General features: G+C 34.1%; 1 protein-coding gene across 2 annotated transcripts in view; it reads right to left on the bottom strand.

Annotated features, from left to right (window-relative positions):
• Nucleotides 1-757: 757 nt before the first annotated feature.
• The window catches only part of LOC149800350 (uncharacterized), a 44,386-nt gene continuing 28,012 nt past the window's right edge, over nucleotides 758-17,131 (bottom strand). The window contains exons 7-15 of one of the 2 annotated variants that reach the window (XM_089957220.1): nucleotides 16,997-17,062; nucleotides 16,110-16,202; nucleotides 15,263-15,328; nucleotides 14,387-14,479; nucleotides 12,622-12,783; nucleotides 7,742-7,943; nucleotides 6,369-6,458; nucleotides 2,967-3,059; nucleotides 758-2,567 (exon numbers count right to left, since the gene is read on the bottom strand). In XM_089957220.1, coding sequence (XP_089813346.1) covers nucleotides 2,226-2,567; nucleotides 2,967-3,059; nucleotides 6,369-6,458; nucleotides 7,742-7,943; nucleotides 12,622-12,783; nucleotides 14,387-14,479; nucleotides 15,263-15,328; nucleotides 16,110-16,202; nucleotides 16,997-17,062 — 1,207 coding nt within the window. In that variant the 3' untranslated portion in view covers nucleotides 758-2,225. The remainder of the gene's footprint in view (nucleotides 2,568-2,966; nucleotides 3,060-6,368; nucleotides 6,459-7,741; nucleotides 7,944-12,621; nucleotides 12,784-14,386; nucleotides 14,480-15,262; nucleotides 15,329-16,109; nucleotides 16,203-16,996; nucleotides 17,063-17,131) is intronic. The other variant, XM_089957221.1, reaches the window with a different exon arrangement.

Below are 17,131 nucleotides of genomic sequence, written 5' to 3'. Positions count from 1 at the left end.
TTTAAACGAACCATTGCGCTTACGAAAAGATAAACTAGAGAGTCCCAAATGAATAAATTAACTCAAGCGATGAAAAACCTTCGAAAATTCTGGGATCTTTCCGAAACAGGAAACTCATCATTCTCAAGATGAAATTGAAAGTTTCTAACCCCGCCCCCACTCATATAAATACGTTAAATCTTCACTCATACGATATTGGTGATATGTTTGGAATTCTTTACGCTGATTATGTTGCTAACTGTGCTGATACAGTAGGGCTCTTAAACCAACACATAAATATCATTGAATGTGTAAATGATAAAACCGGTAATATGGTCCATCTTGATCAAACTAAAAATCATAGTTTTCGGAAAGGGAGGTTATCTGAAGCAAAACAAGGTTTGGTTTTTAAAGAATGACGTATTGAACTTGTGCCTTGTTACACAATAAAGGGGCTTGTTTCACTCCAACATTGGTTTGGACAAAAGCAAAGCAGAAAATAACGGCTCAGGCAAAGAAAGCCACTACAATGCGTTTGAATTATCAAAAGCGATTTGGCTGTTTTAGGGAAGAGGATGTTTTTGAATTAGCTTATTTAGTGATAAATCCAATTGCTTGTTATATGTCAGAAAGTTGGAGATTTTAATTTAATAGGTACCTTTATTGCATTTCATCACCTATAAACATTCTTGCATCAGCACTAAAGATGTGCTTTCAAAAGTCTACCAATCTTCATTTCGTTGGTAAATGCAAAGAAATCAAATCGCAAATAATCACACAAGGTAATGCATTTTATTTGGTCTTAATAACACACATCATAACATTAATATTTACTTTCACAAGTCATGGGAATGCTAAGAAAAATGCTAAAATATGTGCGTCTGCTTGCATGCACATGTATGAGAGAAATGTACAAAATCAAATATCGTGATTCAGAGATAAAGTTTATAAATGCAAAATATTGATCATGTGTTGTGTGCAAATGTATACGTGTATGTATGTATGTTTGATTGACAAGTGTAAAGAGATAAGGAAACTGTGATTTAGATTGGATATTTTTCATTGCAAACTGATGGACATAATGTGTACAGTTATTTTTAAATAGGTATGTCAAACTCGATTCGTGGGTTCGATCTCCGGTCGAGTGATACCAACGACTTACAAAAATGGTACTAACAGCCGCCTCGCTTGGCGCTCTGCATTTAGAGGTTAGTGTTAGGACTGGTCGGCCTGGTGTCAGGATTATGTGACTGGGTGGCACATCATGCTACATCTCTGCGGCATGATGCCCCAGTGCTAGACATCACTATAAACTGTCACACTGCAGACATCGTAGCAATATGACTGAAATACTGTTAAAGCTACGTTAAAAATCCAAATCACATACACAGACAAATTCGATTGAAACCTTAAATGGACCATATAATGGATGCTAAGTTTAGTTTTAAATAACCCTAAACAAATTTAGTAAAATCATCCAATATCTTCTCACTTTGGCTACAAACACGACCTCTAATCTGTAATTTGCAACATTGAATAATTGCATCAGAACTGAAAACAGGACAAGAAAAAACCTAAACTTGTCCTCGTTTGTTAAAGATTTGAAGAACTAAATAGAAAACAAGACGTTGCAATTATTCGTCAGTTACTGACAGTTGGTAACCGACAAGATAAATATATTTAGACACAACATAAAACAGCTGACCACATAATCTAACATTAATATCACCTTTAAATGAATCTGAATGACACGTAAATCTTATTATCATAATAATAACAAATGGTACAATTGTTCTCATTAAATCAAGGCTAAGGACTCTCCTGAGAGAAAATAATGGTTAGATCAGCATTACATGGCAATACCTTATACATTAAATGCACATGGAAGAGTATATCGATCATTCAAGGTTTGTTTCTCTTGTTAAAGTACGATTGTATACAGTGGTTCGTTCAAAAGAAAATAATTGCGTATCTTGAAAATTTTTCATCGTCACCTCTTTATAAATTAACTGTATACTAGATGTTTCGAATATGCAGCCCTTACTATACCTCGAATGCATGGTTGTCATCCTACTACTTGCAATTTATTAAAGTTTATGTCTAGCTTAATCAGCTCTGTCGTCACCAAGAGGACTTCATGAACGAGGGAAGTGAGCACAAAAGATAATGACGATAGTTCGCACATTTCTCGTAAAATCATGATTGGATGCACCTTTCTTAGATTGTGTTCCACATCTTATTTGTTCTTAAGCAACATCTGTCAGCATGTTCGTGAGATGTGTGGATCCCTGTGCCACTCCTTTCTTCATTATCTGACCCCGCTCATGTAGGTACACTGCAGGCCATACTACATAATCTATATAATCACCAGACTTTGTGTAGGTCACAAACTTTGTCTTGTCAAAATGATTAGTGACGGATTTATCATTATTGGCGATAGTTCTCAATTCCGTTTCGCCAAAGTCTAAATGCATAGGTGGATTCTTGATACACATAAACCAGCATATATGGACACATCCATCAATATATAAAGTCAATGTCCTGGACAGATCTGTTTTAAGTTGTTCTCGAAACTTTTTCTTGACTTCCTAAATGATAAGTAAACAATCGATGTTGTAGAAATTAAATGTTATACTCTTAAGCGGAAAAATTATTAGGTTCATTCATGACGAAAACGTTTTAAGTATTAATGTAAAATAATTTTAGAAATGATTTTGAATCTGGAACAAACCTTAGATATTAATAAATATAACGCTAAATTGTGTGGAGCAATGTCACGAAATTCATGAAATGTAGATAGTGTAATATTTTCAATTAAAGAATCTTTACAAATAATTTCTATGAAGTGATATTCTCTCAGACAGAGTGCTTTGATTTCAACATAACATACAAAAACAGTATCTACATACATTATTGTTATCACTTGTTTACATGTTTCCATTTCAATGTCTTATGTTTGATTTGTACGCCTGCAGCATAAAGATTACCTCTTTAATACGAGGGAGATTACTCTGTGTCTTCTTCTGGCGATATGCCCACATTTTCCTTTCAATTTCCTTTAGTTCCAACTCACTGGATTCCTGTGTGATAGAACAAATGTATTATCAGATATTTGGGAGACTACTGCCTAATGAGATCTAAAACATTGATAAAAACTTTATCACACAAATCAAACCTTCAGCAGAAAATATTTCCGATTATATTTCCTGCTAGAGCAAGAAATAACGCATGTCTTTGTTTTTAATTTAACTACTGCAAGAGAAATACTTGATATTTAATCCAAAATTGCAGAACGTAAACATTGAACCTCTGCGACATTACAATTGAAAGAAACAAATGATGCGTTCAAACTTCCTCTACATGTATGTAACATAATTTCAATTCTTAATCACGCTTGTTTGCATTGGAAGGGTACTATTCATTTAGTGTTGTTTGATATTTCCTCGTACTAGGTTCATTTTCCCCAACGATTTTGAACTTCATTTATAAAGTCTTGCATATATTTAGACAACATCGCATGTCTTGTTAACCTTTCTACCTTCATAGTGCATTATTGTAACGTAATTAGTTTTACAGAAGTAAGCATGTTTGAAGAATTTGTCCAATGTTTGCTCTTGTGGCTTTAACTACATCAATTGTTTTGCTCAGTTTATTATAATTTGCTAAGAAAACAATAGAGAATTAAGATCCAGGTTGGGATTTGCCTGCAAAACGTTTATTCTAAAGTATTTGCAATTAAACGTTAGAGACGTAGGCATTTACATGAGATAGATCGCTTGCGACACAGGATTTTACGGCGTTGGACTAATGTACAGTCTGCATGAAATATATAATATAAACAGAGGAATGAATAAAAGATAATGTAACTTAGTTGTAAACATCCCACATATGAATGCACACTCGAAAGTCACACCCTTATCAAATTCCAAGTATGATTCAGAATTTAATACAGACTTTATCAATGCATGTAGAAGATGCTTGGTGATCATATGAATATTTTTTTGCCAGGAAACCATCTTTTTCTGGCAGTTTTGACATTATCGTGATAATGGTAATTTTGATGGGGTCTGTCTTTTGTCGGTAAAACAAAAGTAACATTTAAAGCTGGAAAAGGAAACAACAGTATCAATATGAATTTTACAAGTTTAAATACACTAGTAATATATATATTCAAATCATGCATATGTTAGTAATATATAGATCTATGCTATGAATTTTTATTGTCAAAGGAAATAACTGATTAAATCTGAAGTACTACATAAAAACTATGTGATAGAACAAATTACTGAGTACAGAAAACCTTCATCAAATATAAAGTTTAGTGGTTTAAACTCACTTTTTGTATAGTAAACTAATCAGGTTAGTATACCCATCAACCGTGCCCATGCGGAAAAATAATTGTAAGCTTAATCTGGCCAACTTCTTTTGCAGTATGCACTCTTATTAGGTTGCATCTTAAATTAACCAATATAATTTTAGTCGTCTTATTGCAAACAAATTGAATACAGGAACTACAATGTACAGGGTTGCATAGATAGTTAGAATGGAATATAGCTTAGCAACCGAGCATGTCCCTTTTTTAAGATCTACGGCATGCATTTATATACTCATATTATATATTTACAGTAAATTTAATATCTTTCATTCTCACTAAGTCGATATTTTCTGTTTTAAATATTTTTTTTCTATCGGGTGGCTGATATCTGTGCTGTAATGTATCATCTTTGCACCTCAGAACATTTGCTAGAGCTTGATACAGAACATGTGCTTTTTGCGGACGGATCTGTACCCACTACGTAACGATTGGTAGGTGAGCTGGCATGCTTTGTTGTTGTATATTTATCTAAGCTGCTACATTTTTTTATACTTGTCTGCACGAGCTAGAATTCAGGAACATAAAATATACATATTTTTATATGATGCAATACAAATTAATTCTCGCGTTTCTGACTTGGCTGATAGGGGATAGAAGAACTCCAGCGGATATAACCGGAGTCAATAGCACATGGTGGGGAAAACAATTGCTTGGAAAATTTTACCTTTCTCTGGCATATAATAAATGCTGACACCATAAGCAGTTCAAAGGTCATACTTTCAAATGCATACGCTTGACAAACGCTCTCACTACCCATTGAAAATAAACTAGTTTTGCATTTCTAGTAATTGGAGAAATAATTATGATTATTATATGCTCATTTTTTTTATCCGTTAACTTTACATTGTCAGAATCGTGAAGTATTTTACGATATTTCGTATTGAAATCATATGTGCCCAATAGTGTATTAGAAACTACTCTGGAGACAAATAATGTACACTCTCGTAGTATACACTTTACGTTTTGGTTTATTAAATTTGTTTCTGAATGAACTAAAGCAGATGTTTCGTGGACTGCCACATACCAGCTGCTTTGGCACATTCCGCGTTAATTTTTATGACACAATGTTTCGGATTTAGGCTAGCTAGAGAAGCCAGACAGGGCCCTTACAAATAACATGCAAGTGACAAGGCATAAACTGTCACTTTTAGCTGGTAATAAGAATGGCAAAAAGATATTTACATTTTTACGTCCTGAATTTCCTCAAAATGTACTTTCTTTGTTCTGCAAATCCGAATTACATGTGCAATTTCATGGGTTCACAAGATTGATTACACACTTCGAAAGTGTCCTGTAATTTCGACTACATTCCAAGTGCAATTACATCTTCCTTTCTGCACTCAAAATGAAATAAACATTATATTCTATAGTCTTTATGATAATTGCAAGTGAAAGACTTCATATTTTCCCCACATTATGATTTCTTCAAACATTCAATGACAGAACAGAAACACGCTTGCATATGTCAACACGCTTCTCCCTCGCTGCTTCAATCCGATATATTCCATGTAGAATTGGTACACAAAAATCCAGTCCATAATCGCGAAATTTCGTAAAATCGACAAAAATACCAAAATCTATTCATTCCAGATCAAATTTGAAAGTTGTTCCAATGCGCATTCATTCAAAATGTGACTCCAAATTTCAAGTAGACCAAAACGCCATTTTCTTTCAAAAGTTATGTATAGCGCGCGACTAAGTTCAAATTTATCTGGACGGAGTTATGTGCACATTAATGATGAATCTGCGCTTGTGTATTTATTTTGGAATACGTTATATATTCAGTTACTTTGTTTCTTGTAGTTTATTTTTGTTTATATAATTAAGCCTTAGGTAGAATGAGAAAATGAGCATATAATAAAAGGTTTACTGCATTTGTATGGGAAAATATGAACTCGTTTATCGGATGGATATATTGCACTCTCGTGTTCGTGCAGTATTTCCATCCGAAAAATTCGTTCATACTTTCCCATGCAAATGCAGTAACCTATAATAGTTCAACGGCAAATAATACCTCTTCTGATAATCCAACGCAAGTGACAATGGCTTTGCGTAGTGTTTTCGCCCTCTCGTCCATCGATGAGAGACAGATGCCATAAACTAACTGCAGGGAAAAAATACCATATCACTTATATTGTACATGTATAACTTTCTTTTCTAGAAACTTCGAGCAGAGCTGTGGTGTTACATGAATTAATATGTTCATCTAAATGACAACAGCGAATTACTTGGATTATATTGCATTATCTATCTATCTTGCATTATCTATCCATCTATCTATCTATCTATCTATCTATCTATCTATCTATCTATCTATTTGTCTGCATGTCTGTCCGTCCGTCCGTCTATCTATCTATCTATCTATCTATCTATATATCTATCTTAGTAATCTGATAACTAGTTCACGTCGATTTGCCAGCGTGCAAACATCCGGCCATTTACCAGACGCGAAGGGTTTAGTCATGATCCTGTCAAGACGACGTGATCTAGCAGTTAAGATCAAATTCCGCAGTGTAAGACTCAAGCGAGTGAAACAAAAAACCACTAGTTTTTTGCCCTTGATCTCAAGTCAAGTTTTACTTTCATGAATAATTATTATTGATAGTTAAAAGCAATTTATTTGAGAAACAAATTCCGACAAAGCATTGTTAACTTGCAATTAAGTTTAGAAAGTATCTAGGGTTTGTTTTCGTTTGCGAGTCCGCTAAAAGTGCATATATTTATATCAAACGGACTAAGCAACAAAACATCGTCTGTTAAAAAGCATAATGCAAAATACAACCAACCATCCAACCAAGCAAAGTAAAGAAACACATTTTGTTTTCGTTGTGGATATGTAGTGCATTCGCTAAGCTAGATGAAACAAGTATGGCAAAACACGCTTATATCATTAGCATAATATATCCAATGGTAAACGTTAAAAATAACGAAAACGATATGCTGCAAAGCTCATTTTAAATTATAAGTAACTTACTAGTGACCAATATCAAATTTCCTTCCGAAAACAATCTCCCAATATTTATATTCGGAGTATTGTTTTCTGGCGACCGTGATACAAGGAAAATCGTATTACTTTCAAGATTCTTTTGTGAAGTATTCATCCATTGGTAGGTTTCTCCGTAAAAATAAACGTAATTTCATTCGAAATTCAGACAATAATTTGCATCATAAGAGCGAACTTCGTTCTCTTAAGTTAGTATTTGAAATTGTTTATAGTGATTTTCAGGCAATTCATAACAGTGGTCCTCTAAAATTGAGCAGTAATTAAATAATCCATCAACCATTAACTAGTTTCTTAGCTAAAATAATAATTTGTTCTACGTGAAAATGTTAGAAGCATGAAAATAAAATGTATGCGATGCCAAGTTCGATTTACTGCATTCCTACCTTTAGAGCCTGTAGAAGCAGTTTCACAGCCTGGTCCACCATCTTGCCTTGTGTGTTTGTTAGATGGAGATAGGCTTCTGTCCATTCGTTGTCGTACAACTCAGATAATTGTTCCACTAATTTTTCGGGCCTGTTAGCATCACTCAGATCAGTGATATTTGGATTGTTTTCTGTCAACTTCAAAGCTCCTATTTCACTTAACCTATATATAAATTTAGTAATATTTTATGTTATGTACGTTGTTACGTCTCTGTGGTCTACACTAAATAACCGAAAAGAGCAAAATTATACACGGTTTGTAAAATTCAATAAATAATCGATGTTCTTAAAATAAAAAGTGAAAAACTAAGAATGACTTTCAATACGGTGAATGAAACCTTAACTAGTCATAAAGATCTATCAAATGAACAAAAGTATCCAGTATCACAGTAATTACAGAACCGTTACTTAATCCGAAATGTCATGAACACCGTCTTTTTCCAATGAATAATTGGCATAAATAAATCCTTTGATGACAACTAAAGCTGAAAGTACTAAGGCTGATATTTAAGATATGAATTACTAATTCTCAGCGAAACATCCCTTATATAGTATACAGAACAAAAGCAAACTAAGAAGATATTTCATAACAAGAATGAGGTCGAATACTTTTTCGATATCATTCTACCTTTGTTAACATGGTCAGGTACTTTAGGCACCAACCAATTAAAAATTAGGTCAGCTGACCTTCTTAATTAGCAACCCATAACCTGAACTCAAAGTTCTTCAATTACGTCAACAATATGTCTTCTACACCTGCCATATTCAAAAGGCCAAAAACAACATATTTATTCAAATTAAAACGCACAACTCACAACCTTGAAACTATGTAATTTATTTACAAATGACCCTTACAATTTATAATTATAAAATTAAAACACATTGTAAATATACATAACAACGTATGTATGTATGTATCTATGTATCTATGCAAGTTTTATATATATATATATATATATATATATATATATATATATATATATATATATATATATATATATATATATATATATTGTTTTACTTGTTTCTCTATGTTTAGTTTGTTTTGTTTCTCATTTAGTGGTCTCCCATTCCACACATATTATGTTTTGTTTTTATTTGGTATTGCTGCTATAACAAATCACATATGAATTTTAAATGCCTAAACATGTCTGAAATGGGCTTATATTACAAGGGCGACATTAACTTCACATTCTAGTCTTCTTCGTTTACGTTGATAATATTATACTTCAGTTCACCCTAGAAAGATCAAGCTGTTTCGCCGGTAAGTTATTGCTTGGTACAACTCTAAAGGGTTGGGAACCCTGATTGCTCACGTTCTACTATTGTCTGTTCTTAATTTTCAAAGAGAACGTTGTTTGTAAATAATATACTAATATGAACTTTAAAGAGGAAAACAACAATTAATTTTGTTTACCATATACTTCGTGTATCATATGCTGTCGGATATATCAGTGATACGTATGTCTACCACCTCGTTTCGGTTATTAACAATGTGCTGCTCGAGTACAGTCTTTGGTGTTGAAAGGTTTTTTCTTTTTTCTTCTTTAGCACATGGTGTATAATGAATAGTAGTAACTGATCAGTTTGATGTATGCACGTTGGTTTTAGAGGTCCAAATAAAGTTTGAAATTCCACAGACCACATAGTTTTAAATAAGGTTTATGATGAAGCATGGAATCATGGAAGTGGTCAGATATACTGTTTCCCTTTAGAACTATGATATATTATCACAGACATGAGTATTCTGTGCAAGTTTCTAACCTCCAATCCTTCATCACTCCTGTTATTCGTTTTGGCAAAATTTTATCGCAGATTACAACTAATAGTATGAGGGTTCGTGTGAAATCCGAGTCATAACTAATTGCATAATGTTGTTCTTGTCTTTAAAAGGTTGCTATTTTGTAGCATATATTTTAGTAGTTGTTGATTTCTTTGGTATACTGAAACAGCTTCATTAGTATGCATATTCTTATGAAACCGAATGTGTGCAGCCAACACATATATCAGTTTATTCATTTAACATAATATAAATTTAGGCTGCGTTATAATAATTTTGTTCGTTACTTAGTGATAGTGGAATGCAAGTGCTCAATGATCACTTTTCACATGCATATAGTTTCATATAGAGTTTTTCTCTCTTATGTTCTGTTTGACTTATAGGTTATTGCATTTGTAAGGGCAAAGATGAACGGGGTTTCTTTTTTGGGGGGGTGGGGGGGGAAGGATAGATACTGCAAGACCTTTGGGGGGGGGTATTCATCCTGCAATACGAGTTCATATTTTCCCATATAAAGGAAGTAACCGTTTTATTACATGCTCATTTTCTTATTTTACATAAGGCTTAATTATAAAATATACCCCATAAGAAACAAGTAATTGAATTTATGCTGTATTAAAAGATAAATGCACATTGGTAGATTCATCAATACACAATAACAATATTAACAACATAGCACCGCCCAACGACATTTGACCTTCGCCGTGAGATCGACAATAGTTTCAAAAAGAATTGTCGTTTTGGTCTACTTACAATGGAAATATAGAGTCATATTGCGAATAAATGTGCATTGCATCAACGTTTTGATCTGGCCCAGACTGGATGGATTTTTTGTTGTTCTTGATCCAATTCAGTTCCACTTTTCTGATTATGATAGACTGAATTATGTCAGTAAGGATACTAGATTTCAGCTTGAAATTCCAGTACAATTTCGATATGTATCAGGTTATGCAGTACGTGTCCCTCAGATTTGCAGAACTAAGAAAGTGCATTCTGAGGAAAGTCAAGATGCATAAATGTAAGTATAACGATTACCATTCTTATAACCAGCTAAAGAAGACATGTTTATGCCCGATCACTTGCATTTCTCTGTTGAGGAACCCCAGATATGACCTGTACAGTTCGGTGTGTGGCTTAGATCGCTAACTTATCATTGTATCAAACTATTTACACGAGGAAAGTTGTGTGACAGTGCATTTAGCCAGCGGAAATAATACTGTTTCGTCTTGGCTTTTTTGTTTTGTTCTGAGGATCTCAGTTTACTGCCAATACCTTTTAATTGCATTTTTTCTGGAATCTAGTATGTTGACAGACTAGTAAAATGGTACGTTTCTGATAGAAACATCATATCTCTTGGCCTCAATATGCTGATGTGCTATATCTTATATACCCTAGAGAGCACTAGTAATAGTCTTAAACATTCTATTTGCGAAACGATACGAATAGTTTTCCTAAATAACTGTTTCAATGGTCAGAATGATATGCTCAGTTACTGTGTATCTTACGCTTGTTGTTGACATTGCTAATATCACGTTCATTCGTGTGCTTGTTTTAAAGTTTCTTTTCTGATTCTGTGATCTCGTCCATATCGTCAACATTTTCATCTGAACTTTCAAATGGACGAAACAGCATGTTTAGTCCTTTCACGAACAAATCTAATCAACCAAAAGTTAAAGTGTCTACTACATAAGTGTATATGGTTTGTTTACAAATTACCTCCTAATACACTATACTATTTTTAGGCACACCTGTCGTGCACGTGCGTACAATAACAAGGTGTTAAGTATCGGAAAGTAATGCACTATTCTGACAATGTAAAGTTAACGGAGACAAACATTGGCAAATAATAAATGAATATTTTGTATCATGTATACTAAGCATACACAACTCAACAACACAGAATGTAGACAACTATTGCAAGCTATGTTCCCTTTTAACCAAAATGAACCAAATAGAACAGCTTGTCTACATGGGTATTGTCAAGTTATCTCCCATTAATTTAAAGTGAAGGCTCTATTAATTCATGAAATTTCATGGACCGTATTTGAAGCAATGACCTTATTAGTTACTTTTATAACGTTTTGAAGAATATTAATGGAAGGTTCTTTTTCTAATAATTCAACATACTAATATAGATTATTTGAGTATAGTGCATTGAATTTAACGTCAAAATAGTGGCTGGCTCGAGTAATGTGGGCATGTGAGAAAGCTGCCAGCAGCTTCCCTTGGGTAGGTGGTTCTTAATGCGGGTTTTCCCGGGTTCTTCCTCCACGTTCTATACTGTCCGCCATGTATATCCTGCGCTAAAAATATAGCGTTAAACCCAAAACAACACTGATATCAACGACAATATAGTAATACTTTAAATCCGCTGGTTCTTGTAAGGGAGATAGCACATAGTGGATGATTGCGTCTTGAAAAACCCACATATATAATGACATACAAATATGATTTGGTTTATTTGAAATAATGTTAAGGCAAATGTAATGCTTTCAGCTCTAGACCATTTGATTTCAGGCATATCTTGACAGACGAATTTCAGGCCTTGTGTTCAACTGAAGAAATGCAATGCACAAAATGGATGCAGTGGTCATTACTAGTATGTATCACCAATTATCTAAACAGTGAATAAAAAAGATCCAATAAAGCAAAGAATACATATCCGTCGCTATGAAAATTGAAGAGGTTTCTACTGATTGTTAGCTCTTCGGCGATGCACACGCACTGAATAACCAGTCATTCTACTAAAATCCATTTAATATCAATGACACGTATTTGTATGATCTTACGTGATAGAAACGGGTAAAGTTACTGTTCCAATCAGGCAACGTATGTTGCAGATATCAATGATATGAGGAAAACTCTCAGCAAGCAGGATTTAATAAGTTTCGATTGCTATATTTCAAAACAAATCATGGAGCCTCCAGAGGAAACTGGCGGTCGTAATTAACATAACAGAATTATCTCTTTATACATACATACTTATATACATCCATCCATCCATCGATCCATCCATCCATAATATACTAGTGTTTCTCATACGAATTATTTTTCCTGTTACCTGTCTAATAACTTGTTCTTTTCTTCCGTCAATATTTTGATGCGAGCCTCCAACTTCTCTATTTGTTTCGTTCTTTTGTTCTTAGGTGTGGCTTCTTTATGGGTTTTTATGTTACTTTCTTCATCACCAGCCTTTTCCACTCTAACTGGATATGGTCCGCAACTTAGGAGGAATCAGTATAATAAAGTCATTGTCATATGTAAGTATTAAATTTTGTAAAGTTTTAAACTAGTTGATGTCGGAGTGATGTGATCTGATGTGGATTGTAATAAAACCGTGTGCAGGAAAATACAATGTAATATAAATAAACAAACATGTATATAGGTAGTGTTGTTGCTTGATACAACTTTTCCCAGGGGGTTATGTTTCCAAGTATCTTTACAAACAAATGAAATATTTCCAGGAAGCTGTTCATTTTGTGAAAACAATTTTCAGTTACAAAGGTATGTGCATATGCAATTTGGTAATCTTTCTTTCAATCCGTTTAATGTGATTGGCTTGTTTTATATAATGAATATTTTTGGATTTTCTAGAAAGCCAGCTTTATATCTCAATTGTTTGGATAGAATATAGATTGTTTCAGGTTATAAATTTTATTGCTGAACAGAAAAGATATATTCAGATATATGTGGCACACATTCAATAATGAGAAATGGTCAAATGTTTATAATCCACTGCGATTAGTATTGTCCGAGACAAATTCATTAACGAACGTAGTTATTGTAATAATTTTGTACAGTCGTTCTTATGAATAATTTTGACGTATTTCCTAAGCACTCAATATGCACTTATGCATAATGTGTATCACTGCATTCGCACTTAGACGTGTCTCGTTAGTTACGCAGTATATCTATTCCAGTTTTAGCTATTATGGGGTAATCGTGCCTTGTGGATATTGTATAACACATATTCTGCGGTCGACAGCTACTTAAGTTATCGGGACTATAGTTAGTGTTAGAAAATCCAAAGGGTGTACTGGATATGGCGGTCTTGTGGGGTCCAACTGCTAATTTGGAGGAGCGGACCACACACTGCGATTCCATAACCACATGAAGAAAAGTGTAAATCAAATCGATCTCGTGTTCTTTGCCTGGATGCCACGGAATAAACATCATTGTGTATGTTTAGGGAATATTGATATCAAAGGAATGCAAATCATATGGGGAATAACAGTCATTTCAAGTGCATTGGCATCGCATATGTCAGGGATTGATTAAGATAAATGCAACAAAATTAAACCTCAAAGACATCAGAGTCAGAGCGAAACAAACGCCAATCATAACCCAAGACCATCCTGGCAAATCTAGTTTCTAAATGGTGCAAAACTTGTCAACATATCAATGAGGCAAGCACATTCTCTATCGCAGCAACTAGTGCAAATTTGAACATTTCTGGTCCAAACAGAACGCTCAAAACAGATAACGGTAAATTATCTCATCACATTCAAGATCTGCGTCATTCACTATTTTAGAGAAACCTGACTGGATGACAAACAAGCTGGACAGAAGTCCAGTAGAAAAACACTTACCTTTCCATGACCACAGTTTAAGTGATGTAACACTGACTCAAGTTGCTCGCAGCCCCAACTGGAGCACCGCAACCAAGTACTGTACTAATTTTAATGTGATAGTTTCAAACAGTAATCTCTGTCTTCGTTGCAACCAAGAAAGGTATCATAGTCACGTGAACTCAGCAAAACGTATTCTTAAATGATAACCTCTTTTCAAACTGAGCTATAGTAGAGAGTATAAATGCAGATAAATACCCGCTATAGTCTTTGGTTTCATTCAGTGGGCTACTCCAGTCTGATCTCGTCGTGTCGTCGCCTCTGTTTTTTCCAACCGTTTGAAAATTTGTTCTGTGCAAGAAAAGGTTTTCTATTTAACTAAAGTAAGAATTGAAAACCAGATGGTTTATGTCTATCTCATCCAAATGTATCGGTTCTGTTAAATCTATGTTGTTCCAGTTGCTGAAGTAACTACAATTATAATGGAAATAATTCGAAGCAACTCGTTTAGAGTCTCTCTAACCAAGTAGGATGCATTTCCCTAAAGTAATTTCTAACCTGTATGCATTGCAAGTCCTTTATTTAAATTTAATATTGTTAAAACAAAATGTCAATTTGCTTGTACCAAGTTCTAAGATCATATTATGTTCAATGATTGTCTTTTGTATGCTCTGTACCTCAAGATTTTTCTGTTTTATTTGCAGTTTTGAAGTTTGAATCGGTTTAAACTGCCGGATCAGCGTAGAGGGTCATGATCATTGTTCAGAAACATAGCATTTGATTTTTCCTCAAGAAATGAAATGGCAATACGTATGAAGTGTTCTTTATGAAATCCACATTTTTGTCTTTCAAAATTGCTATATATCTTTGAGTATTTCCTTGGAGTTGTCACACATGATAGATAATTTACTATACCTGTATATACAATATACGTACGTTGAAAATACCACGAAGAGTCTGTGGACTAGTCATTTTCAGAACCGTTGATGTTATTTGTTGAATTAAATGTAAATAGGTTTGTGCATTTTCGCAAATTTGAAAAATCTCAAAGGTTAACGGTAACCGCATATTCATTTATTTATTTCTTATACTGATGAGTGGAGGTTTAACATTCAAGTCCAAGTTCAAACTCACCTGACATCAAGCTGCATAGTAGATGCTTTTGCAGGGGTAATGAGATTCCTAGAGTAGGTGGGGATGCTGTAGACATACGAAACAAAACAAGGTATGTGTTAATGTTTTTCTTGTTGTTGTTGTTATTGTTGTAGGGTTTAACGCTATTTTTCAGCACAATATAGGCTATACATGGCGGTCAGTATTACTGGTGGAGGAAGAACCCTGGGAAACCCGGTTAGAACCGCCGACCCACGAGAAACTACTGGCAAGCTTTCTCAGGTACCCACGTTAGCCGAGGCTGAGTCTCGAACCCGCGCAGACATAGGTGAGTTAGCAGTGATCCTGAACGGTGAGTGCTTTAGACCACTCGGCCACTTGGGGCCCCAGGTATGTATTAAACACACACACACACACACACACACACACATATATATATATATATATATATATATATATATATATATATATATATATATATATATATATATATATAGAGAGAGAGAGAGAGAGAGAGAGAGAGAGAGAGAGAGATACACACAAGCAATATCAATGTGCTTAATTCAAAATTTGTAATGAATACCTAGAATTATAATTACGTGTCAAGATCTATTATTGCATAAGCGCTTTCTTTGAAAAGCATAGTAAGTGTATTCAAACATATAATGATCGTGTTTAAACATTTACTCCGGTTATTGTTTAGTAATTTGTTTATGTCTTCTAGCCAGATACATACTTCAACAAAATTGAGTCATTATTGGTAAAACAAGTAAGCGTGCAGTAGTATGTGCTGCACTATTATGCATTCTTAAATGATAATCTTTTTGCAAACTGAGTTATAGTACAGAGGATAAATGCAGTTAAATACCCGCTATAGTCCTTGGTTTCATTTAGTGCACTTATCGAGTGTGCTCTCGGCGTGCCGTCGCCTCTGTTATTTCCAACGGCTTGTAAATCCGTCCTGTGCAAGAGAAGGTTTGCTATTTAATTAAAGTAATAATTTAAAACCGAGATGATCTGACGGTTGATGTCTATCTCAAACAAACGTATCGGTTATGTTAAATCTACGTTGTTCCAGTTTCTAAAATAACTACAACTATAACGTTAATAATATGAGGCAACTAGTTCACAGTGTTTTTCAAACGAGTAAGTTGCATTTTCCTAAAGCAATTTGTAACTGTTATGCACTGCTAGTCCTTTTTTTAAATTTAATATTTGTTAAAACAAATGTCAATTTGCTTGAACCAAGTTCTAAGATCATATTTCGTTCACTGACTTATTTGAATGTTCTCTCGCTCAAGATATGTATGTTTTATTTGCTAGTTTTGAGGTTAACATTTACTTAAACGGTCGGGTCAGCTTAGAGTGTTATGGTCATTGTCCAGAAACATAGCATTTTATTTGTCCACAAGAAATGAGATGGCAATATACGTATGAAGTGTTCTTTATGAAATCCACATGTTTGTCTTTCAAAATTGCTATATATCTTTGAGTATTTCCTTGGAGTTGTCACACATGATAGATAATTTACTATACCTGTATATACAATATACGTACGTTGAAAATACCACGAAGAGTCTGTGGACTAGTCATTTTCAGAACCGTTGATGTTATTTGTTGAATTAAATGTAAATAGGTTTGTGCATTTTCGCAAATTTGAAAAATCTCAAAGGTTAACGGTAACCGCATATTCATTTATTTATTTCTTATACTGATGAGTGGAGGTTTAACATTCAAGTCCAAGTTCAAACTCACCTGACATCAAGCTGCATAGTAGTTGTTTTTGCAGGGGTAATGAGATTCCTAGAGTAGGTGTGGTTGCTGCAGACATACGAAAGAAAACAAGGTATTTGTTAAACATAGATACACATAAGTTCAATACCCACCAAC

This window comes from Sinohyriopsis cumingii, chromosome 5, assembly GCF_028554795.1.
Source record: "Sinohyriopsis cumingii isolate HCF-2022 chromosome 5, ASM2855479v2, whole genome shotgun sequence".
Lineage (NCBI taxonomy): Eukaryota > Metazoa > Mollusca > Bivalvia > Unionida > Unionidae > Sinohyriopsis > Sinohyriopsis cumingii.
Note: the sequence above shows the minus strand (reverse complement) of the source record. Positions and strands in the feature narration are given on the sequence as shown.